The sequence below is a fragment of the Phyllobates terribilis genome, unplaced genomic scaffold, assembly GCF_046119375.1.
Source record: "Phyllobates terribilis strain yellow unplaced genomic scaffold, ASM4611937v1 Scaffold_13__5_contigs__length_258822181, whole genome shotgun sequence".
NCBI lineage: Eukaryota > Metazoa > Chordata > Amphibia > Anura > Dendrobatidae > Phyllobates > Phyllobates terribilis.
The window spans coordinates 254058320-254084663 of NW_027362773.1; the positions used below are offsets into that span (position 1 = coordinate 254058320).

The 26344-nt window shown below is 50.2% G+C and overlaps 1 protein-coding gene across 2 annotated transcripts in view; it reads right to left on the reverse strand.

Moving 5' to 3' along the window:
* Nucleotides 1-5336, reverse strand: part of LOC141174467 (inactive hydroxysteroid dehydrogenase-like protein 1) — a 177650-nt gene extending 172314 nt beyond the window's left edge. The window contains exon 1 of one of the 2 annotated variants that reach the window (XM_073659402.1): nucleotides 5172-5336. Coding sequence is in view for 1 of the 2 variants with exons in the window: in XM_073659400.1 (XP_073515501.1) it covers nucleotides 5172-5174 (3 nt within the window). In the remaining variant the exon portion in view is untranslated. The remainder of the gene's footprint in view (nucleotides 1-5171) is intronic. The other variant, XM_073659400.1, reaches the window with a different exon arrangement.
* Between the last annotated feature and the right edge of the window lie 21008 nt (nucleotides 5337-26344).

A 26344-nucleotide genomic window follows, 5' to 3' on the forward strand; every position in this document is an offset into this window, starting at 1 on the left:
CTGTGCGGCCAGCCAATCACTGTAATGCCACAACCAACATGGCTGCGGCATTACAGTGTGTGGCAGACAATCCCTGCATGTTAATTGGCGCTCTGAAGAGCGCCAAACATGCAGGGAGGGGACCCGAGCTCCAGCCGAGTAACCCCGGAAATACTCGGTGAGATGCTCGGGCGAGCACCGAGCAGTAGCGAGCATGCTCGCTCATCACTAATGTTCAGCTGTTAGACAGCATGGCACACTACATGTATCTATATGACCAGCACCTTATACAAGATTTATAGAATGTGCATTTAAAATGCTAAGCATCCAACCCCCTCATGGATGACACATGAGTGTATGTTCATCAGAATTTTACATTAGCAACCACAATGCAATTACGATGTGCTGATAGCTGTTATGCACACGCCCGGACTGACTGGCGTGTGCGGGTGTTGTGGTTCCACTGGACCATGGACCGGAGAGTGCCTGGAGGGGCGTGACTAAGTATCTGGCCGATCCGACCAAGGTGGCACGACGGCATGCGACGCCAGTGCACCAGGGAGAAACCGGGCAGAGGGACCAGGTGCTACTCCAGGTCAAACTCCGGACACGGGGGTTGACCCACACTGGGATTACTGGAACAGGCAGGTTAGGCTGGCACAGACTGGTGGATTTAAGCAAACACGGCAGGTATGCAGATGGGTGGATACAGGCGAGTATGCAGGCAGGGAGGTACTGGCCGAAAGGACGGGCTGGAGCACAGAGAGGTTAAGACCCAGTACAGACTGCGTCACAGAACCGCAGATGCGGTAGATAACCACAGCAGAGAGGGAACGCCCGAAGCGGTGGGCAAGAACAGAGCAGGACGGGGCTGCAGGAGCAGCGAGCTCAAGCAGGGCAGGACAGGACTGCCGGAGCAGCGGGCAGAAGCAGGGCAGGGCGGAAACCGCAGAAGCAGTAAGCAAGATAAGAGCAGAGCAGAAACCGCAGGAGCGGCAAGCAAGGCAAGAGCAGAGTGAAAACCGCAAGAGCGGCAAGCTAAGCAGGAGCAGAGCGGACACCGCAGAGCGGTAAACAAGGCAGGAGCAGAGTAGAAACCGCAAGAGCGGCAAGCTAAGCAGGAGCAGAGCGGACACCGCAGAGCGGTAAACAAGGCAGGAGCAGAGCAGAAACCGCAAGAGCGGCAAGCTAAGCAGGAGCAGAGCGGACACCGCAGAGCGGTAAACAAGGCAGGAGCAGAGTAGAAACCGCAAGAGCGGCAAGCTAAGCAGGAGCAGAGCGGACACCGCAGAGCGGTAAACAAGGCAGGAGCAGAGCAGAAACCGCGAGAGCGGCAAGCTAAGCAGGAGCAGAGCGGACACCGCAGAGCGGTAAACAAGGCAGGAGCAGAGCAGAAACCGCAAGAGCGGCAAGCTAAGCAGGAGCAGAGCGGACACCGCAGAGCGGTAAACAAGGCAGGAGCAGAGCAGAAACCGCAAGAGCGGCAAGCTAAGCAGGAGCAGAGCGGACACCGCAGAGCGGTAAACAAGGCAAGGGGATAGGACTCTGTACACAAAGAACAGACGGAGAAGGAAAGGCAGAACCAGAAGCACGCACAGTACTTACAAAGAAGTAGCGAGCGTACACTAAATTCACAACAGAGGTACAGAGACGACGAGAAGGAATTTAGGAGCGGGTTCAGACTCTGCAGAAAGACGCAGAAAACAGACATAGAGGGAAAAGGGAGACAAGGTTAAAGTAGAAACGAGGCACAGACAACAGGGAACAGAGGAACGGGAACAGAGACAGCAAGGCAGGAACACAAACAGGACTCTGTTCAGACGGGAACAGATACCGCAAGGCAGGAACACAAACAGGACTCTGTTCAGACGGGAACAGTTACCGCAAGGCAGGGACACAAACAGGACTCTGTTCAGATGGGAACAGATACCGCAAGGCACAGACAGGCAGATCTAGGAATACGGCCCCTAGAAGGCGAAAGAACAGGCAAGAAGCGTGTTCACAAGAACAGACCACAGATCAGACACAGAACTGGAAAACAGGCAGGAAAACAGGATAGGACCTGGCATGTCAGAGACAAAAAGCCAACTGACAAGAAACAATGCTCAGGCGCCATCTTGAGGAAGAAGGTGGTATAAATACCCAAAGATGGACAGCAATAGGCTGAAGGTGCAACAGGGGCGTGTCTGCAGCAGGTACAAGAAACAGGAAGTTCAGCGGGCGTCGCCCTATGCAGCAAAAGTGGAGCAGAGCAGAGCACAAGGAAAGAAGCCAGACCAGTAAGCTGGGCGGGAGATGAAGTTTGCGATCTTGCATGATGAGAGATGGAACACCATGCAAGAACGCCGCCAGGTATGCTACAATAGCGCTCACGAGAACAAATAAATATTTGTCTGTCACAGAGGAGCAGATCTCACAACTTTCCAGCCTTTACATAGTAATTTTCCTCCTGCTGAAGTCCTAGATTCCTCTTTCATTGCCCCCATAAAGTATGATGCCAATAAAAGTGCCCCCCAACACAGTATGATCCCTCAACTGTGACTCCCACACAGCCCTCCATACAGTATAATGGGCCTACATACAGTATAATGGCCCGCATTAGTCCTCCAAACAATATAATTGCCCCACACAGCCCTCCAAACAGTATGATGGACCCCACACAAACCTTCACACCGTATAATTGCTTTCATACAGTATGATGGCCCCCACAGAGCCTTCAAAATATTATAATGGCCCCACATAGCCTTCCATATAGTATAATACGCCCCCCCCATAATCTTCCATATAGTATAATGCGCCCCCATAATCCTCCATTTAGTATAATGCGCCCCCATAATCCTCCATATAGTATAATGCGCCTCCTATAATCCTCCATATAGTATAATGAACTTCCCATGGTCCTCCAAAGAATATAATGCACTCCCCATAGTCCTCCATACAGTATATTACACACTCCATAGGGTAAAATGCATTCCCCATATTGTATAATGCACCCCACAGTCCTGCAGTATTATGGGCACCACGTATTCACTGATTTTAAAACACCGTATATTTAAAATAAGCCGACCCGAGTATAAGCCGAGGCCCCTAATTTTACCACAAAAAAATGGGAAAACGTATTGACTCGAGTATAAGCCTAGTGTGGGAAATGCAGCAGCTACTGGTAAATTTCCCCATCCTGGTACGTACGGCTCCCTCATCACTAATCCTGGTATCTATGCCACCCCTCATTCCCCAATCCTGGTACGTATGGCCTCCTCATCCCCCAATCCTGGTATGTGTGGCCCCCTCATCCCCCAATCTTGGTATGCATGGCACCCCCCATCTCCAATGCTGGTACGCATGGCACACCTCATCCCCAATCCTGGTATGTATGGCCTCCTCATCCCCCAAGCCTGGTATGTTTGGCACCCCTCATCACCCAATCCTGGTATGTATGGCACCCCACATCCCCAATCCTGGTATGTATGGCATCCCTCATCCCCCAATCCTGGTATGCATGGCCCCCTCTTCTCCCAATCCTGGTATGCATAGCACCCCTCATCCCCATTCCTGGTATGCATGGCACCCCTCATCCCCCAATCCTGGTATGCATGGCCTCCTCATCCACCAATCCTGTTATGCATGGCACCTCTCATTCCCCAATCCTGGTATGAATGGCACCCCTCATCCCCCAATCCTGGTATGTATGCCCCCCTCATTTCGCCATCCTGGTATGCATGGCCTTCTCATCCCCCAATCCAGGTATGTGTGACCCCCTCATCCTCCAATCCTGGTATGTGTGTCCCCCTCATCATCCAATCCTGGTATGTGTGGACCCCTCATCCCCCAATCCTGGTATGCATGGCCTCCTCATCCCCCAATCCTGGTATGTGTGACCCCCCTCATCCCCAAATCCTGGTATGGGTGGCCCCCTCATCCCAAATCCTGGTATGTGTGGCCCAATCACTGCACACATAAAACAAATAAACATTTATACTCACCTGTCCTTCCTCACCTCTGCTCCAGCACTGCATCCTGTCTGCCAGCAGCTCATGTCAGCATCTGAGCAGCACACGCTCTCAGACTCTGATGTGAGCTGCCGGCATATTCACTCCTCTCCATGCGGGGTCTATTGGCGTGGAGAAGAATGAATATGTATTCTCTTTAGTAGCGGGCACTGTCAGCAGGAGCTGCGGCTCAGCGCTCCTCCATGCCCGCCACTAAAAAGAACGAATATTCATTCTTCTACACGCCCTTGGCAGTGGAGAAGAGGGAATTTTCATTTCCCTTTAGCAGCGGGTACACGCGGTAGCTGCAGCAGCAGTACTGTGTGTGTCCAGCTCCTCTGCCGCCGCAACCCGCTCCTCCGCCGCTGCCGCAACCTCCCCTCCCTCCCGTAAGCACAATACTCACCTATCCTCCTCGTTACCTCGGCTCACGGGCCTCACCCAGGCTCATGGGCCCCATAGCAGTGGCGTGGACTGCCGCCATTGGCGGTACGCTACTGGCAGCAGCTTTACATCTCATGGGTGGTGTAGTTCCCAGATGTGTGCGTTTATAGAGTAGTTGTGCCTATTCAATCATACAAGGTTAGTACTGAACAAAAACAAGCAGTTATTTCAGTCCATCCAGATGGTAATGCACTAGGAAGCGCCCCTTGTTTGTTTGCCTTTTTCATACTGTAGACCCCTGTCGCAATCATATTTCTACTCCTATGAAGCTCAGTAAGTTTTGGATCTTCATGAATGTCACTATATACTGAAATACTGCAGTATTGCTGTATATAGTACAAGTGACTACAGTTTCATGTCACCTAAAAGAACGAGAAAAAAAAACTAAAGCGTAATATTATATATATATATATACACACACACATATATATATATATATATATATATATATATATATATATATTTATATATGAAATCAGTGAAACAAAAGCTTGAATCATCTCCCTTTTCCTAAAACAAAAAAAGAAATAATAAAAACATATTTGGTATTACTACATCTGCCAAAGCCCAGCTTATGAAATTCTAAAGTTATTTAATCTATAAGGTAATCACTGTACAGCAGAAAAAAATCAAAACACCAGAATTGCCATTTTTCAGTCGCAGCAGTAACTCCCAATAAATGCAGTAAAGGGCAATCAAAACATTGCATGCACCCCAAAATTATTAATTTAAACAAAATTAAAAGATTCATCAGCTCACCATTCCCCAAGGTGTGTAGAAAGTGTCCACAAGTGATACGTTGCACGGATTAAGCTCTACGCTCGCACTTGAGAACTAGTAGTCACAGAAAAGGTAGTGAAATCCAGCAAGCATAAAAAAGCTGATTAAACACTTGTTGCTATTGAACCCCACCCAGATGTTAACTCCTTACAACACAAACCAGCACGTAGATATATACAGTATGTATAAAAAAAGATCACAATAAAAACTACGACTCATTAGACAAAAAAAATTAAGCTCAAAAAGCTCTCACACAGCCCCACCGATAACTTAAAGGATCTTAGAAGATTGAGCCACAAAATTTTCTGTTTTCTAACCATTAAAATTATAAAAAGTTGTACAAGTTTTGTTTTGCTGTAATTGTACTGACCTGAAGAATCATGTTGCAAAACAAAGAAAAAATGATGGCAGAACTGGATTTTTTTTCTCACTAATTCACAGTAGTTGGATTTTTTTTTCAGTACGTACATTATATGGCAAAATAAATAACTGTAACTTGTCTCGTAAAAATAAAAATGTCTAATAAACTTAATCCCCTCAGGAAGAAAGAAAATTATGTATCAACTAGTGTTGAGCATTCCGATACTGAAATATCGGGTATCGGCCGATATTCGCGGTATCGGAATTCCGATACTTAATTCCGATACTATTGCAATATCGTATACCGGAATCGGAAGTTCCCATAATGCAATGAGACATTTTCATTTTATTCAGCCAATGAGGATCCTAAGAAGTGTGGGCACATCCTGTTAGGCATGTAGGCATCTTAACTAATGGCATGGCTGTGATTGGCTGCTGAAATGATGTCATGATGCACTATAAAAGCCACCGCCGCCATTTTGAGCTCACTCTGCTGTGAATTCAGTTAGGGATAGGACGCTGTTGTTCTGAGGGACAGTTTTAGCTACCTATTTGCTCTATACTGCTTTACCCAAGCTACTTTCTAAATCACTGTGCCTTGCAGTGCTAGTGCACAGTTCCCTGTGCTGTTCACCGCTATCTGCAAGGTCTGTGTGTGTGAGTGCAGCTCACCCTGTAGTGTGTGCTTCAGCCAAGTCTGGTTGTAGTGCACTCAGTGTGTGTCACTGCCTCAAACATTGTCCTTTTTTGCCAATTCATAATTTTTCCTGATATCTCCTATTAGTGTGGTGGTTCCATCTGTATTCAGCTAAATTGGTTCCAAACACACTATATAGGAGTAGATAGAGAAATTTTTTTCCGTCTTGCAGCACTAGTGCACAGTGCTCTGCATCTGTACTGTTCACCGCTGTCTGCAAGGTCTGGTGTGTGAGTGCAGCTCACCCTGTAGTGTGTGCTTCAACCCCGTCTGGTTGTAGTGCACTCAGTGTGTGTCACTGCCTCATACATTGTCCTTTATTGCCAATTCATAATTTTTCCTGATATCTCCTATTAGTGTGGTGGTTCCATCTGTATTCAGCTAAATTGGTTCCAAACACACTATATAGGAGTAGATAGAGAAATTTTTTTCCGTCTTGCAGCACTAGTGCACAGTGCTCTGCATCTGTACTGTTCACCGCTGTCTGCAAGGTCTGGTGTGTGAGTGCAGCTCACCCTGTAGTGTGTGCTTCAACCCCGTCTGGTTGTAGTGCACTCAGTGTGTGTCACTGCCTCATACATTGTCCTTTATTGCCAATTCATAATTTTTCCTGATATCTCCTATTAGTGTGGTGGTTCCATCTGTATTCAGCTAAATTGGTTCCAAACACACTATATAGGAGTAGATAGAGAATTTTTTTTCCGTCTTGCAGCACTAGTGCACAGTGCTCTGCATCTGTACTGTTCACCGCTGTCTGCAAGGTCTGGTGTGTGAGTGCAGCTCACCCTGTAGTGTGTGCTTCAACCCCGTCTGGTTGTAGTGCACTCAGTGTGTGTCACTGCCTCATACATTGTCCTTTATTGCCAATTCATAATTTTTCCTGATATCTCCTATTAGTGTGGTGGTTCCATCCATATTCAGCTAAATTGATTCCAAACACACTATATAGGAGTAGATAGAGGAGCCTTTCTGCAGCATTGGGCCCTGCAGCCCCAGCCAGATTAGTATTAGCCTATTTTTTGCAGCCTCATCTATTGCATTGTAGGTTACCTTCCTACATTGTAATAGCTACAAAAAGTTTGTGATACTATCGTTATTACATCTTTAGGCACATCCAGTGTCTTTTTGTGACAAAAAAAACCTAAATAAAGTTCACCAAACACTCCACTTTACAGTTGTGTAGGCCACATTAGCTCATATTAAAGTCTAGTCCACACTTTATAAAATTAGTGTTTCTTATACCTGTTAGCAGCTGTTCAGGAATAAGCACACTAAGCCCTTAGTACTTTTCTGCCTATCTTTATCAGTCTACCAAGATGAAGAAGGCAGGGAGTAAGGCATGTGGTCGTGGTCGTGGGCGTGGGCGTGGAGTTTCTGCAGGGAGAGGACGTGAGGATTCTGTGCCTGCAGGGAGAGGACGTGGGGATTCTGTGCCTGCTGCGGGCACCAGTGACTCAGCATCCCCCAGTTTTACCAGGGAACAGTCCTTTATGCGCAGCTTTGTAGGAGCTAGCCGTACCCCACTGCTGCGCGAGGACCAAATTGAAGCCGTTGTCGGATGGATGGCAGCTAACGCATCGACTTCAATTAGTTCCAGATCCTCTCAGGTCCTGAGCACTGAAGAGCACCCATCTGTCTCTTCACCACCTGCCAAATTGCCCAGGCAGTCAGAGAGCCCTGGACAGGAGCCATCTCTACTTCTGTTCTCTGAATCTCTTGGCTTGGAAAGAGGGGGCCAGCCAAGCAGAATTCGAGAATTTGAAGAAGAGGTAGTATGCAGTGATGCGCAACCGTTTTGTCTCTCTGAATCTGAAGAGGCGGGTGGGCCAGTGCCTATGGTCAGCAGCACACCTCAGTACGCATCTGATGATGAGACTCAGGTGCCACTTTCTGGTGCGTACTGTGCTGTCGAGACTACCCAGGAGAAGCAGTTGTTTGAAGAGGGTGGTGTAGATGATGAGGTCCTTGACCCATCATGGCGTGAGGGACAGGAAGGTGGTGGGAGCAGCTCTGAGGAAGAGATTCCCCGAACGGCCCAAAAAGGAGGGAGAGGGAGGGGGCAGACTTGGTTGCCTGTAGCCTCCACTTCGGCACCCATTAGGAGCATGGCTCTTCCAAAATCCAAAGCGGGCGCTCCCAAGACTTGCAGTGCCTGGTCCTTTTTTGACACAGTTGCAGATGACATTTGCTTTGTCAAATGCAAGCTGTGTAATCAGAAGGTGAAAAGAGGGAAAAGTGTCAGCAACCTCAATACCACAAATATGTGGAAACATGTGCGGACCAAGCACGTGGTGGAGTTACACAAACACACTGAAGACCTAGGCCAACCTACAGCGCCACCTACCACCTCTTCAGCTCGTGTTGTAGCCTCTTCCTCCAGCTCACACACAGCTGGTTCGGCTTCCTCACAGGATCGCCATGGAAGAATCTCTGGCACTGTTGTACAGAGACACAGTGTAATTCCACCCACAGCACCACTTTCCCAGTCATCCTCACACTCCCAGGCCAGTCTACAGCCATCGTTAGCACAGGCATGGGAGAAAAGGCGCCCATACTCGGCAAACCACCCCCGAGCACAGGCTCTGAATGCTGGCATTGCTAAACTACTGGCCCTTGAAATGCTATCATTCAGGCTGGTGGAGACTGACACATTCCGTAACTTTATGGCATTGGCAGTCCCACAATACAACGTGCCCAGCCGCTTTTATTTCAGCAGGCAAGCCGTCCCTGCCCTGCAACATCATGTGGAGGGAAAAATTAAACATGCGCTACAAAACGCCGTCAGTAGCAAGGTCCACCTGACCACTGATGCGTGGACCAGTAAGCATGGACAGGGACGATACCTTTCCCTCACTGCCCATTGGGTAAATGTTGTGGAGCCGGGTACAGATCTTGAGAGTGGCGCTGTACGTGTTCTGCCAACTCCAAGGATTGCAGGAATCCAGTCTGTACACATTGACTCCTCCTCATACTCCAGTTCCTCTGAATCAGCGCTGCAGGAGCCGTCACGGTCTACCTCCACATCGACCCGTGAACGGTTACCTGTTATGATGACCGATATGAGCACAGCCGTGGCCAAACGTCAACAGGCCGTATTAAAATTAATTTCTTTGGGGAATCGAAGCCACACAGCGCAGGAGCTCTGGAATGCCATCAAGCAGCAGAGTGACGTGTGGTTTGTGCCAGCGAATCTCCAGCCAGGCATGGTAGTGTGTGACAATGGCCGAAATCTGGTGGCAGCTCTGGGCCTAGGCAACCTCACTCACATCCCATGTCTGGCACATGTGCTCAACTTGGTCGTGCAGAGTTTTTTGAGGGACTATCCGGATCTTGATGCACTGCTTCACAAGGTCCGCATAGAGTGCGCTCACTTGCGGCGTTCCAGCAATGCAAGATCACGCATTGCAGCTCTGCAGCGCCGATTATGTCTTCCGGAACATCGCATCATATGTGACCTACCCACCAGGTGGAATTCAACGTTACATATGTTGGAGAGGTTGTGTGAGCAGCAGGCAGCAGTAATGGAGTACCAGCTGCAGCAGGCGCAAACAAGTCGCAGTGCGCGCCGTTCACACTTCACCACCACTGAGTGGGCCTCTATGAAGGACATTTGCCACGTTTTGCGTGCCTTCGATTATTCCACGCGGATGGCGAGTGCAGATGATGCACTAGTCAGCATGACTATCCCCCTTATCTGCCTGCTTGAAAAAACACTGCAAGCACTAAGGGACGAGGTTTTGGAAGAGGTGGAGGATGAGGAGTCACAAATGCCATCTGCTTCTCTACAGTCTGCGCAACGTGGTTCCTCACAAAGGCCTAGGCAGGGGACACTTTGTGAGGAGGATGAGGAGGAGTCAATGGATGAGGAAGACATCTGTCCAGAGGAGGGAGGTACACAATGCTCTAGTAGTCAGTATCTAGAGCGAGGGTGGGGTGATGCAGAGCAGGCAGAGATCACGCCTCAAGCAGGGGACAGCGTTTCTTGGCCAGTTGGCAGTCTGCAGCACATGGTTGATTTCATGCTGCAGTGCCTCAGAAACGACCGCCGCATCGCCCACATTCTCAACACGGCTGATTATTGGGTGTCCACCCTCCTAGATCCTCGCTACCGGGACAACTTACAAAGCCTCATAACACCATTGAACCGGGAGCGTAAAATGCGGGAGTACCAAGACGCACTGGTGCATTCCATCATGTTCTCCATTCCAACCGAGAGCAGTGCTGCTAGTGCTTTACAAAGCAGCTCAGTGCGTCGAGGCAGTGGAGGAAGCTCTGCACAAAGAGGGAGCAGAAGCAGCGCCTCAGCACAAGGCAAGACCAGTATGGCCGAAATGTGGCAAAGTTTTGTGTCCCCGCCGCCACAAATATCTACACCATCACAGACAGCTCCAGTCAGCAGGAGGCAACGTTTCCGTCAGATGGTGACAGACTACATGTCTTGCCCTCTTAGTGTACTCCCAGACGGCTCTTCTCCCTTCAAGTTTTGGGTCTGTAAGCTGGATACATGGCCAGAGCTTAGTCAGTATGCACTGGAGGTGCTAGCTTGCCCTGCTGCTAGTGTATTATCGGAACGCGTCTTTAGTGCCGCAGGTGGTGTACTAACAGACCGTCGCATGCGACTATCCTCCGATAACGTTGACCGGCTTACTTTTCTCAAAATGAACAAGGCCTGGATCTCTCATGAATTTGCCAGTCCTCTTCCAGAATAAATAATTGGTTGGCAACAGTATCCAGGTCTCCTGTTCTGTTCATGTTTCTACCACCTGAACTGTAATCCCTGAGCTCCAACACCGCCAGTTGGCGCTCGGAAGTGCCGTCTGCACAGTCAACACTTGCTGCCGTGTTATTGGGGTTCAGTAACGTCAGCTGTTCTCCTGCTGTGCGGACGGCAATTTCTCCTGATTTGTCCACATCCACTGTACTACACATTTTAAAGTTGCTCCAATTACTCCTCTGGCTCCTCTGTTTTCATTCTTATCCCTGGGCTCCAGCACCGCCAGTTGGCGCTCGGAAGTGCTGTCTGCACAGTCAACACTTGCTACCATGTTATTGGGGTTCAGTAACGTCAGCTGTTCCCCTGCTGTGCGGACGGCAATTTCTCCTGCTCTGTCCACATTCTCACTACTACAGATTTTAAAGTTGCTCCAATTACACCTCTGGCTCCTCTGTTTTCAGTATTATCCCTGAGCTCCAACACCGCCAGTTGGCGCACGGAAGTGCCGTCTGCACAGTCAACACTTGCTGCCGTGTTATTGGGGTTCAGTAACGTCAGCTGTTCTCCTGCTGTGCGGACGGCAATTTCTCCTGCTTTGTCCACATCCACTGTACTACACATTTTAAAGTTGCTCGAATTACACCTCTGGCTCCTCTGTTTTCATTCTTATCCCTGGGCTCCAGCACCGCCAGTTGGCGCTCGGAAGTGCCGTCTGCACAGTCAACACTTGCTGCGGTGTTATTGGGGTTCGGTAACGTCAGCTGTTCCCCTGCTGTGTTCACGGCAATTTCTCCTGCTCTGTCCATATTCACTGTGCTACTTATTTAAAACTTGCTCCAATTACACCTCTGGCTCCTCCGTTTTTAGTATTTACCCTGGGCTCCAATACCGCTAGTTGCTGCTCAGAAGTGCCGTCTGCACAGTCAACGCTTGCTCCAGTGTTATTGGGATTCAGTAACGTCAGCTGATCCCCAGCTGTGTGTCCGGCAAATTCTCCTGCTTTGTCCACATCCACTGTAGTACGGATTTAAAACCTCCTCCAAATACACCTCTGGCTCTTCTGTTTTTAGTATTTACCCTGGGCTCCAGCACCGCCAGCTGGTTCTCGGCAGTTCCATTGGCTCTTGTACCTTCTGCTACCCATCCGGGTTCCAGTACCGTCAGCTGGTTCTCGGCAGTGTCTTTGGCACGGGTACTCCCTCCTGCCCAGCCTGGTTCCAGCACGCCAGCTGTTTCCGGGTAGTGTCAACGTCACTTTGCCTCCAATGCGTTGTCCTGTCGTGTTGCGGTCGGGTTAGCCGACTCTATGGTGCCTGCAGTTTAGGTGACTCCTATGTGGGCTGCGGGATCTGGCAATGAAGGCTGGTTCCATAGTGCCAATAGGACAAGCACCCTCTGTAGGACTGTGGGTTTTGGTAACTGCGGCCGGCTCGCGGCCTTGAACTTTTTTTTTACATGGGTACCTTCTGCAACCCATCCGGGTTCCAGTACCGTCAGCTGGTTCTCGGCAGTGCCTTTGGATTAGGTGCCTCCTTCTCGGTATCCAAGTTCCACCAACGTCTGCTGGTCCTTGGTAGTGCTTTCTGGCACAGGTACCTCCTGCTTAGTAACCGAGTTCCAGTAACATCAGCTGGTCCTCGGTAGTTCCATTGGCTCTTGTACCTTCTGCTACCCATCCGGGTTCCAGTACCGTCAGCTGGTCCTCGGTAGTTCCATTTGCTCTTGTATCTTCTGCTACCCATCCGGGTTCCAGTACCGTCAGCTGGTCCTCGGTAGTTCCATTTGCTCTTGTATCTTCTGCTACCCATCCGGGTTCCAGTACCGTCAGCTGGTTCTCGGCAGTGCCTTTGGATTAGGTGCCTCCTTCTCGGTATCCAAGTTCCACCAACGTCTGCTGGTCCTTGGTAGTGCTTTCTGGCACAGGTACCTCCTGCTTAGTAACCGAGTTCCAGTAACATCAGCTGGTCCTCGGTAGTTCCATTGGCTCTTGTACCTTCTGCTACCCATCCAGGTTCCAGTACCGTCAGCTGGTCCTCGGTAGTTCCATTTGCTCTTGTATCTTCTGCTACCCATCCGGGTTCCAGTACCGTCAGCTGGTTCTCGGCAGTGCCTTTGGATTAGGTGCCTCCTTCTCGGTATCCAAGTTCCACCAACGTCTGCTGGTCCTTGGTAGTGCTTTCTGGCACAGGTACCTCCTGCTTAGTAACCGAGTTCCAGTAACATCAGCTGGTCCTCGGTAGTTCCATTGGCTCTTGTACCTTCTGCTACCCATCCGGGTTCCAGTACCGTCAGCTGGTCCTCGGTAGTTCCATTTGCTCTTGTATCTTCTGCTACCCATCCGGGTTCCAGTACCGTCAGCTGGTTCTCGGCAGTGTCTTTGGCACGGGTACTCCCTCCTGCCCAGCCTGGTTCCAGCACGCCAGCTGTTTCCGGGTAGTGTCAACGTCACTTTGCCTCCAATGCGTTGTCCTGTCGTGTTGCGGTCGGGTTAGCCGACTCTATGGTGCCTGCAGTTTAGGTGACTCCTATGTGGGCTGCGGGATCTGGCAATGAAGGCTGGTTCCATAGTGCCAATAGGACAAGCACCCTCTGTAGGACTGTGGGTTTTGGTAACTGCGGCCGGCTCGCGGCCTTGAACTTTTTTTTTACATGGGTACCTTCTGCTACCCATCCGGGTTCCAGTACCGTCAGCTGGTTCTCGGCAGTGCCTTTGGATTAGGTGCCTCCTTCTCGGTATCCAAGTTCCACCAACGTCTGCTGGTCCTTGGTAGTGCTTTCTGGCACAGGTACCTCCTGCTTAGTAACCGAGTTCCAGTAACATCAGCTGGTCCTCGGTAGTTCCATTGGCTCTTGTACCTTCTGCTACCCATCCGGGTTCCAGTACCGTCAGCTGGTCCTCGGTAGTTCCATTTGCTCTTGTATCTTCTGCTACCCATCCGGGTTCCAGTACCGTCAGCTGGTCCTCGGTAGTTCCATTTGCTCTTGTATCTTCTGCTACCCATCCGGGTTCCAGTACCGTCAGCTGGTTCTCGGCAGTGCCTTTGGATTAGGTGCCTCCTTCTCGGTATCCAAGTTCCACCAACGTCTGCTGGTCCTTGGTAGTGCTTTCTGGCACAGGTACCTCCTGCTTAGTAACCGAGTTCCAGTAACATCAGCTGGTCCTCGGTAGTTCCATTGGCTCTTGTACCTTCTGCTACCCATCCGGGTTCCAGTACCGTCAGCTGGTCCTCGGTAGTTCCATTTGCTCTTGTATCTTCTGCTACCCATCCGGGTTCCAGTACCGTCAGCTGGTTCTCGGCAGTGCCTTTGGATTAGGTGCCTCCTTCTCGGTATCCAAGTTCCACCAACGTCTGCTGGTCCTTGGTAGTGCTTTCTGGCACAGGTACCTCCTGCTTAGTAACCGAGTTCCAGTAACATCAGCTGGTCCTCGGTAGTTCCATTGGCTCTTGTACCTTCTGCTACCCATCCGGGTTCCAGTACCGTCAGCTGGTCCTCGGTAGTTCCATTTGCTCTTGTATCTTCTGCTACCCATCCGGGTTCCAGTACCGTCAGCTGGTTCTCGGCAGTGTCTTTGGCACGGGTACTCCCTCCTGCCCAGCCTGGTTCCAGCACGCCAGCTGTTTCCGGGTAGTGTCAACGTCACTTTGCCTCCAATGCGTTGTCCTGTCGTGTTGCGGTCGGGTTAGCCGACTCTATGGTGCCTGCAGTTTAGGTGACTCCTATGTGGGCTGCGGGATCTGGCAATGAAGGCTGGTTCCATAGTGCCAATAGGACAAGCACCCTCTGTAGGACTGTGGGTTTTGGTAACTGCGGCCGGCTCGCGGCCTTGAACTTTTTTTTTACATGGGTACCTTCTGCTACCCATCCGGGTTCCAGTACCGTCAGCTGGTTCTCGGCAGTGCCTTTGGATTAGGTGCCTCCTTCTCGGTATCCAAGTTCCACCAACGTCTGCTGGTCCTTGGTAGTGCTTTCTGGCACAGGTACCTCCTGCTTAGTAACCGAGTTCCAGTAACATCAGCTGGTCCTCGGTAGTTCCATTGGCTCTTGTACCTTCTGCTACCCATCCGGGTTCCAGTACCGTCAGCTGGTCCTCGGTAGTTCCATTTGCTCTTGTATCTTCTGCTACCCATCCGGGTTCCAGTACCGTCAGCTGGTCCTCGGTAGTTCCATTTGCTCTTGTATATTCTGCTACCCATCCGGGTTCCAGTACCGTCAGCTGGTTCTCGGCAGTGCCTTTGGATTAGGTGCCTCCTTCTCGGTATCCAAGTTCCACCAACGTCTGCTGGTCCTTGGTAGTGCTTTCTGGCACAGGTACCTCCTGCTTAGTAACCGAGTTCCAGTAACATCAGCTGGTCCTCGGTAGTTCCATTGGCTCTTGTACCTTCTGCTACCCATCCGGGTTCCAGTACCGTCAGCTGGTCCTCGGTAGTTCCATTTGCTCTTGTATCTTCTGCTACCCATCCGGGTTCCAGTACCGTCAGCTGGTTCTCGGCAGTGTCTTTGGCACGGGTACTCCCTCCTGCCCAGCCTGGTTCCAGCACGCCAGCTGTTTCCGGGTAGTGTCAACGTCACTTTGCCTCCAATGCGTTGTCCTGTCGTGTTGCGGTCGGGTTAGCCGACTCTATGGTGCCTGCAGTTTAGGTGACTCCTATGTGGGCTGCGGGATCTGGCAATGAAGGCTGGTTCCATAGTGCCAATAGGACAAGCACCCTCTGTAGGACTGTGGGTTTTGGTAACTGCGGCCGGCTCGCGGCCTTGAACTTTTTTTTTACATGGGTACCTTCTGCTACCCATCCGGGTTCCAGTACCGTCAGCTGGTTCTCGGCAGTGCCTTTGGATTAGGTGCCTCCTTCTCGGTATCCAAGTTCCACCAACGTCTGCTGGTCCTTGGTAGTGCTTTCTGGCACAGGTACCTCCTGCTTAGTAACCGAGTTCCAGTAACATCAGCTGGTCCTCGGTAGTTCCATTGGCTCTTGTACCTTCTGCTACCCATCCGGGTTCCAGTACCGTCAGCTGGTCCTCGGTAGTTCCATTTGCTCTTGTATCTTCTGCTACCCATCCGGGTTCCAGTACCGTCAGCTGGTTCTCGGCAGTGTCTTTGGCACGGGTACTCCCTCCTGCCCAGCCTGGTTCCAGCACGCCAGCTGTTTCCGGGTAGTGTCAACGTCACTTTGCCTCCAATGCGTTGTCCTGTCGTGTTGCGGTCGGGTTAGCCGACTCTATGGTGCCTGCAGTTTAGGTGACTCCTATGTGGGCTGCGGGATCTGGCAATGAAGGCTGGTTCCATAGTGCCAATAGGACAAGCACCCTCTGTAGGACTGTGGGTTTTGGTAACTGCGGCCGGCTCGCGGCCTTGAACTTTTTTTTTACATGGGTACCTTCTGCTACCCATCCGGGTTCCAGTACCGTCAGCTGGTTCTCGGCAGTGCCTTTGGATTAGGTGCCTCCTTCTCGGTATCCAAGTTCCACCAACGTCTGCTGGTCCTTGGTAGTGCTTTCTGGCACAGGTACCTCCTGCTTAGTAACCGAGTTCCAGTAACATCAGCTGGTCCTCGGTAGTTCCATTGGCTCTTGTACCTTCTGCTACCCATCCGGGTTCCAGTAACATCAGCTGGTCCTCGGTAGTTCCATTGGCTCTTGTACCTTCTGCTACCCATCCGGGTTCCAGTACCGTCAGCTGGTTCTCGGCAGTGCCTTTGGATTAGGTGCCTCCTTCTCGGTATCCAAGTTCCACCAACGTCTGCTGGTCCTTGGTAGTGCTTTCTGGCACAGGTACCTCCTGCTTAGTAACCGAGTTCCAGTAACATCAGCTGGTCCTCGGTAGTTCCATTGGCTCTTGTACCTTCTGCTATCCTTCCGGGTTCCAGTACCGTCAGCTGGTCCTCGGTAGTTCCTCAGCTTTCTTGTACCTTCTGCTACATTTCCAAGTTCAAGCTTTTTGAAATGGTTCTTGGTAATCACTCTGGATCTCCCTGACGAGGACCCTGAAGACGAGGACCCTGAAGACCAACCCTAAGAAGACGAGGACCCCGAAGACAATGACCCTGAAGACGAGGACCCTGAAGACCACCCCGAAGAAGACGAGGACCCTGAAGACCACCCCGAAGAAGACGAGGACCCTGAAGACCACCCCGAAGAAGACGAGGACCCCGAAGACGAGGACCCAGAAGACCAACCCGAAGAAGACGAGGACCCCGAAGACGAGGACCCCCGAAGACGACGACCCTGAAGACCACCCCGAAGAAGACCAAGAAGATGACCCTGAAGAAGTTGACCAAGAAGACAAAGAAGAGAAGACAAGCACCAAGATACAGAAAAACAAGAGACAGAAAACCAAGAAGCAGAAATACAAGAAGCTGCAGAACAAAAAGCGGAAGAACATTAAGCATAAGACTAAAAATCAGAGCAAAAGATAATATCTAAATTATAAGCAGAAGATGACTAAGCAGTGTATGGGGGTGAGTCCGTTCCTCCTCGTGGTGCCCCTGGAAAAGACCTGCTGCTGCAGGCCAAACTGAACGCGGACAAATCCTGTTGTAAATCTTTTGTGACGGGCAGAACGAAAGGTGTAATGTCCAACCTTTTATAGATAACAACTACAGGAATGCCTGTCACAAATAAGAATATGATGAAGAAGAAGAATATGAAGAAGATGAAGAAGTAGAATATGAAGAATGTAAAAAAAAGAATAATACGAAGAAGGTGAAGAAGAAGGTGAAGAAGAAGTGGATGAAAAAGATGCTGAGGATGATGAAGGAGAAAGTGTGGGAGAAGTAAAAAAGAAGGTGAAGAGCATGGAAGTAGTGAAACATAAATATCTGACAAAATATAAAAATACTTAACATAGTTAATATTTCCGTAACTCAGAACATAATAAAAAAATATTAATTCCTGCTATTCCATTTGACTGGGCTAAACCTCTATGCCTTTATTGTCTCCCCCACCTCCCCCAATACATTCTACATTATTCTTAGTTGTTTTCCTTCATGTAGAAATAACCTACAAGGAAAGAAAGGGTTTATTTTAATTCCGATATTTATGTCCCATTGACTTGCATTGGTTTCCGGTATCGGAATCGGCGATATCCGATACTTTTTCGGTATCGGTCCGATCCAATCCGATCCGATATTTCCCGATATCGGAAGGTATCGCTCAACACTAGTATCAACCTTTTGTGGAACAACCTATATTACATATCCTTTCAATTTACTTAGGTATTAAATACTTTGCAGAATTAGAATTGAACAATGCCCTCATACAGTCCCTAAAGTCTGGACAAGTAGGACACAGGCAAAAATACATATTTTCAAGAAATTACATCTATTAAAAATATTTTATTCAATTAGAATATTAACTTCTTCAATATGATTTCCTTCATTTGCGATGCAAAGATTGATGCGCTTTGCAAAATTCTATGATAGCTAATTAAATTAAATTAATTAAAATTATAGTTAATGAGAATTCCTATATGTCCAGACTTTAGGGTCACCCTGTATTTGTGGAGGAAGAACAACAGTAATACATTATTTGGAAACAACTCTGTTGTTCTATAGACCTCTAGATCTGAAAAGCATAAAAGTTGTTTCCTAAACCAAGGTATAGAGATATGACTCGCCCCCTGGGCCGTGGGGCACTCGGATCCGGGCAATAGGGGAACGATGGGGGTAGTATTGGCTACCCGGTTCCGTGGCTCAGGGTGGTCAGGCCAGTGGTAGTCTGCTACGTGTTGTTGTTATGTTCGACTACGCCACCCGTGTATTGCGGTCATTGCGGACCGCCGCTGCCAGGCAGACTGCTGGGGCTGATGATGTATGCAGCTGGGATAGTGTGACTCCCCACGGGAAGAGTGCGGCCCCAGGGCAGTATCATGGAAGATGGGTGTGATGGTGACGAGACCTGGATGTCTGAGAGCAATTGGGAAATTGGCCCTGGTCAGGGTGAGGGTGTAGGCCTACCGTGCTTTCTGCGCTCCTTCTGGCTATCTCCTCCTTATAGGGTAACAGCCCACGTTTCCGAGCTCTCCGTGTATTCTCGCCTGTATGGCCAGTAACGTGGGTTCCTTTCTGCTCCCGGCCTGGTACGGCTTTGCTGGTCCCTTCTGTTGTGGCAGAGCCTCCAGGTTTCTTAGGCCAATAAACATACAGTCCCCTGCGGACTGGTTATCTGCTGTAGGATGTGGAATCCTCCCAGCCTCAGACACCAAAGTCTGGTAACTTGAGTTCTTTGTCTGCCAAGACAGGCTCACTTCGCCTCTTGTCTCTGGCTTGTGGCTTTCCTACTGCCACACTTCCTCTTAGGGTGCAATACAACTGTCCCTCTCTGCTCTGGGACACGTCTCAGTCCAGAGACAGGTCGTCCAGTTCTCTCTAACCCTGCCCCCAGTTCCAGCTTTTATAGGGGCAGCCTGCTCCCCCTACTGGCCTGAGACAGGAGGTATTGCATGCTAATGTTCCCCTGACTAGAGAACCTCCCCCTTGCTCTCAGACACAGCTTTATTATATTTGTGGCATCCAGGCCAGGGTGACACATTCCCCCCTAGTAGAATTTAGTACTCCGGGACTAAACAGTAAACAAAGACAATATGCATGACCATAAAACATTATCAGGAAAGTGACGCACAGATGGAGTTCTTAAGGTCACAGTGTGGTCTATGACCGGGTGTCCATATCACCAACACAACGGGGAGCCTTAACCAGGTGGGGGTCTGTCCTACCCCAAGTCCTTTACAGTCTTAGTTCATTCCTTGGTTAGGCTCCGAACGCAGTCCATACAAGGTCCGGTTATAAAAAGTCCATAACCTTTGAGTCCGCACGGTAACTGCAAGAAACTGAAATACACTATTAATAATCATGCAGGTAACTTGGCAAACATTTCAACATTTGGCAACAGGGTTATTTACAGTTCTAGTGCACCCAATATTCTCCAGCGAGCGGGTATCTGCCCCTTTGTGCTCCTGGTTGACCTCCTTAACCCACTGTCTGGTGGTGGACCAACCTGGCTTTCCCCACTACCGTTAGGGGTACAGCTATCAGCTGGGTGTACATGTAGGGCAGGCAGCTGTCTGCGTGTCCTTTGGCTTACTGCAGGCATGGCAGGCTCACTGTCAGCAGAGGGTTGACTCTCCTGGGCTGCTGGTACCGGCTCTTCTGCCTCTGGAACTGCTTGCTCTTCTTCACCTTCCGGCTCTGGTGTGGGTTGTTGCTGAGCCGGTTGCAGGAAATGCAGAACGGGTACCACTATGGCATCGTTTATTCGAGTCCAGGACTGAGGGAACTCTCCGAGAACGGTGCTGATCATTTCTTCCTTGTCCTCTGCAGGTTCAAGGTCACTCTGATCCTCTTCTGCACTATGGAGTTGCTCAGGGCACCTTTTGAGGTGGTCTCTGGAGACGGTACTAGTGGTTTCTCCTCCATCCTTGGTGATCACGCACACCTTCGGGTTGTCGTGATCAGAACTGCAGTACGGTGTAGGGTTCCCTTTCCCACTGGTCGTCCAACTTATGTAGCCTTCTCTTTCGCTTCAGGACTTGCTCACCAGGTTCTAGGGAACCAGCAGGGGCGTGTTGGTTGAAGAGTCTTTCTTGCCTTTCTCTCACCTGGGCCAGGCTCCTCTCCACACTCTCCTTTACCTTCTTGTACTGCAGTTGCCTTTCCGTATCCCAGTCTGCATCCGGGGAGGTGTCCTCAGGTGTTAGGACTCCCATCTCCAGGTCTACGGGCAGCTTACCTGGTCTGGCTCGCATCAGGTAAGCCGGGGTGCAGTTGGTAGCATTCACTGGGATATGATTGTATAAGTCTATCAGGTCCGGCAGTTTTTCTGGCCACAGGCTGCGTTCCTCCAGGGGCAACGTCTTCAGGAGATCAATGACTATATTGTTCATGTTCTCACACATCCCGTTGGTTTGTGGGTGGTAAGGCGTTGTACGAATTTTCTTACAGCCATAGAGGTTGCAGAACTCTTGGAAGATTTCAGCCTCGAACGCTGGACCCTGGTCTGTCAGGACCTGTTCCGGATACCCGTGTGGACGGCAGAAGTATTGCTGGAAGGCTCTGGCCGCCGTTTGGGCTGTCAAGTCTTTCACCGGGACCACTACTAGAAAATGGGAATAGTGGTCCACGATTGTCAGGGCGTAGATGTATCCTGACAGGCTCAAGAGGCTGCTGGGTAACGATGGACTTCAAGGGTGTCTTCTGGCTGGTGCGGTCTTTTCTCCTTAAGTTACAAGGGCCACAGTCCCTGCACCACTTCTATACAGCCCCTCTCATGCCGACCCAAAAGAACTGTCCTCTTAGCAGGAACTCCAGTTTCTTCCAACCGAAGTGCCCCTCTCTGTCATGGTAAGACCTCAGGACCATAGCTGCATCCCGCCTTGGGACCACGACTTGCCAGGTCAGCTCGTGTGTCCGGTGGTTGACAAGCCTTCTGTACAGCTTGCCTTCATAGAGGAACAGCTTGCTCTTCTCTTTCCATAGCTGCTTGGCTTCCTCTGGAGCATCCGGATCTAAGCGGGCGTCTTCCCGGGTCAGCAGATCTTTCACCAGGCGGATTGCAGGGTCACTATCTTGGGTCTCAGCCCAGCTGTGGTGAGGTAGGGGATTGATCATAACGGTTGTTAGATCCTCCTCCTTCACGCGGTGGGAGTATTGAGCGGCTCCATACTGGTGAAACGCGGGGAGTTCTACCTCCTCCAGCTCTTCTGGGTCTTCGTCACCTTCAGGTAAGTGAGGCATTCTTGATAGGGCGTCCGCGTTGGCATTGGTTTTGCCTGCCCGGTACTTGATCACGAAGTCATAGTTGGAGAGACGGGCCATCCACCGCTGTTCTAGGGCACCCAGTCTTGCATTGTACAGGTGTGTCAACGGGTTGTTGTCCGTGTACACGGTGAACTTTGCGGAGGCCAGGTAATGCTTGAAGCGTTCCGTCACGGCCCACACCACCGCCAAGAATTCTAGCTTGAAGGAGCTGTAATTCTCCGGGTTCCTCTCGGTGGGTCTCAGCTTCCGGCTGGCGTACGCGATCACCCTTTCTCTGCCCTGTTGGGTTTGGGACAGTACGGCTCCCAGTCCCACATTACTGGCGTCTGTGTGAAGGATAAAAGGCTGGCCATAATCAGGGTAGGCCAGGATCTCATCCCCCGTGAGGGCCATGAGATCTGGTTGTAGTGCACTCAGTGTGTCACTGCCTCATACATTGTCCTTTTTTGCCAATTCATAATTTTTCCTGATATCTCCTATTAGTGTGGTGGTTCCATCCCTATTCAGCTAAATTGGTTCCAAACACACTATATAGGAGTAGCTAGAGAAATTTTTTTGGTCTTGCAGCGCTAGTGCACAGTGCTCTGCATCTGTACTGTTCACCGCTGTCTGCAAGGTCTGGTGTGTGAGTGCAGCTCACCCTGTAGTGTGTGCTTCAACCACGTCTGGTTGTAGTGCACTCAGTGTGTGTCACTGCCTCATACATTGTCCTTTTTTGCCAATTCATAATTTTTCCTGATATCTTCTATTAGTGTGGTGGTTCCATCTGTATTCAGCTAAATTGGTTCCAAACACACTATATAGGAGTAGTTACAGGAGCCTTTCTGCAGCATTGGGCCCTGCAGCCCCAGCCAGATTAGTATTAGCCTATTTTTTGTAGCCTCATCTATTGCATTGTAGGTTACCTTCCTACATTGAAATAGCTACAAAAAGTTTGTGATACTATCGTTATTACATCTTTAGGCACATCCAGTGTCTTTTTGTGACAAAAGAAACCTAAATAAACTTCACCAAACACTCCACTTTACAGTTGTGTAGACCACATTAGCTCATATTAAAGTCTAGTCCACACTTTATAAAATTAGTGTTTCTTATACCTGTTAGCAGCTGTTCAGGAATAAGCACACTAAGCCCTTAGTACTTTTCTGCCTATCTTTATCAGTCTACCAAGATGAAGAAGGCAGGGAGTAAGGCATGTGGTCGTGGGCGTGGGCATGGAGTTTCTGCAGGGAGAGGACGTGAGGATTCTGTGCCTGCAGGGAGAGGACGTGGGGATTCTGTGCCTGCTGCGGGCACCAGTGACTCAGCATCCCCCAGTTTTACCAGGGAACAGTCCTTTATGCGCAGCTTTGTAAGAGCTAGCCGTACCCCACTGCTGCGGGAGGACCAAATTGAAGCCGTTGTCGGATGGATGGCAGCTAACGCATCGACTTCAATTAGTTCCAGATCCTCTCAGGTCCTGAGCACTGAAGAGCACCCATCTGTCTCTTCACCACCTGCCAAATTGCCCAGGCAGTCAGAGAGCCCTGGACAGGAGCCATCTCTACTTCTGTTCTCTGAATCTCTTGGCTTGGAAAGAGGGGGCCAGCCAAGCAGAATTCGAGAATTTGAAGAAGAGGTAGTATGCAGTGATGCGCAACCGTTTTATCTCTCTGAATCTGAAGAGGCGGGTGGGCCAGTGCCTATGGTCAGCAGCACACCTCAGTACGCATCTGATGATGAGACTCAGGTGCCACTTTCTGGTGCGTACTGTGCTGTCGAGACTACCCAGGAGAAGCAGTTGTTTGAAGAGGGTGGTGTAGATGATGAGGTCCTTGACCCATCATGGCGTGAGGGACAGGAAGGTGGTGGGAGCAGCTCTGAGGAAGAGATTCCCCGAACAGCCCAAAAAGGAGGGAGAGGGAGGGGGCAGACTTGGTTGCCTGTAGCCTCCACTTCGGCACCCATTAGGAGCATGGGTCTTCCAAAATCCAAAGCAGGCGCTCCCAAGACTTGCAGTGCCTGGTCCTTTTTTGACACAGTTGCAGATGACATTTGCTTTGTCAAATGCAAGCTGTGTAATCAGAAGGTGAAAAGAGGGAAAAGTGTCAGCAACCTCAATACCACAAATATGTGGAAACATGTGCGGACCAAGCACATGGTGGAGTTACAAAAACACACTGAAGACCTAGGCCAACCTACAGCGCCACCTACCACCTCTTTAGCTCGTGTTGTAGCCTCTTCCTCCAGCACACACACAGCTGGTTCGGCTTCCTCACAGGATCGCCATGGAAGAATCTCTGGCACTGTTGTACAGAGACACAGTGTAATTCCACCCACAGCACCACTTTCCCAGTCATCCTCACACTCCCAGGCCAGTCTACAGCCATCGTTAGCACAGGCATGGGAGAAAAGGCGCCCATACTCGGCAAACCACCCCCGAGCACAGGCTCTGAATGCTGGCATTGCTAAACTACTGGCCCTTCAAATGCTATCATTCAGGCTGGTGGAGACTGACACATTCCGTAACTTTATGGCATTGGCAGTCCCACAATACAACGTGCCCAGCCGCTTTTATTTCAGCAGGCAAGCTGTCCCTGCCCTGCAACATCATGTGGAGGGAAAAATTAAACATGCGCTACAAAACGCCGTCAGTAGCAAGGTCCACCTGACCACCGATGCGTGGACCAGTAAGCATGGACAGGGACGATACCTTTCCCTCACTGCCCATTGGGTAAATGTTGTGGAGCCGGGTACAGATCTTGAGAGTGGTGCTGTACGTGTTCTGCCAACTCCAAGGATTGCAGGAATCCAGTCTGTACACATTGACTCCTCCTCATACTCCAGTTCCTCTGAATCAGTGCTGCAGGAGCCGTCACGGTCTACCTCCACATCGACCCATGAACGGTTACCTGTTATGGTGACCAATATGAGCACAGCCGTGGCCAAACGTCAACAGGCCGTATTAAAATTAATTTCTTTGGGGAATCGAAGCCACACAGCGCAGGAGTTCTGGAATGCAATCAAGCAGCAGAGCGACGTGTGGTTTGTGTCAGCGAATCTCCAGCCAGGCATGGTAGTGTGTGACAATGGCCGAAATCTGGTGGCAGCTCTGGGCCTAGGCAACCTCACTCACATCCCATGTCTGGCACATGTGCTCAACTTGGTCGTGCAGAGTTTTTTGAGGGACTATCCGGATCTTGATGCACTGCTTCACAAGGTCCGCATAGAGTGCGCTCACTTGTGGCGTTCCAGCAATGCAAGATCACGCATTGCAGCTCTGCAGCGCCGATTACGTCTTCCGGAACATCGCATCATATGTGACCTACCCACCAGGTGGAATTCAACGTTACATATGTTGGAGAGGTTGTGTGATCAGCAGGCAGCAGTAATGGAGTACCAGCTGTAGCAGGCGCAAACAAGTCGCAGTGCGCGCCGTTCACACTTCACCACCACTGAGTGGGCCTCTATGAAGGACATTTGCCACGTTTTGCGTGCCTTCGATTATTCCACGCGGATGGCGAGTGCAGAAGATGCACTATTCAGCATGACTATCCCCCTTATCTGCCTGCTTGAAAAAACACTGCAAGCACTAAGGGACGAGGTTTTGGATTAGGTGGAGGATGAGGAGTCACAAATGCCATCTGCTTCTATACAGTCTGCGCAACGTGGTTCCTCACAAAGGCCTAGGCAGGGGACACTTTGTGAGGAGGATGAGGAGGAGTCAATGGATGAGGAAGACATCTGTCCAGAGGAGGGAGGTACATAATGCTCTAGTAGTTAGTATCTAGAGCAAGGGTGGGGTGATGCAGAGCAGGCAGAGATCACGCCTCAAGCAGGGGACAGCGTTTCTTGGCCAGTTGGCAGTCTGCAGCACATGGTTGATTTCATGCTGCAGTGCCTGAGAAACGACCGCCGCATCGCCCACATTCTCAACACGGCTGATTATTGGGTGTCCACCCTCCTAGATCCTCGCTACCGGGACAACTTACAAAGCCTCATAACACCGTTGAACCGGGAGCGTAAAATGCGGGAGTACCAAGACGCACTGGTGCATTTCTCATGTTCTCCATTCCAACCGAGAGCAGTGCTGCTAGTGCTTTACAAAGCAGCTTAGTGCGTCGAGGCAGTGGAGGAAGCTCTGCACAAAGAGGGAGCAGAAGCAGCGCCTCAGCACAAGGCAAGACCAGTATGGCCGAAATGTGGCAAAGTTTTGTGTCCCCGCCGCCACAAATGTCTACACCATCACAGACGGCTCCAGTCAGCAGGAGGCAACGTTTCCGTCAGATGGTGACAGACTACATGTCTTGCCCTCTTAGTGTACTCCCAGACGGCTCTTCTCCCTTCAAGTTTTGGGTCTGTAAGCTGGATACATGGCCAGAGCTTAGTCAGTATGCATTGGAGGTGCTAGCTTGCCCTGCTGCTAGTGTATTATCGGAACGCGTCTTTAGTGCCGCAGGTGGTGTACTAACAGACCGTCCCATGCGACTATCCTCCGATAACGTTGACCGGCTTACTTTTCTCAAAATGAACAAGGCCTGGATCTCTCATGAATTTGCCAGTCCTCTTCCAGAATAAATAATTGGTTGGCAACAGTATCCAGGTCTCCTGTTCTGTTCATGTTTCTACCACCTGAACTGTAATCCCT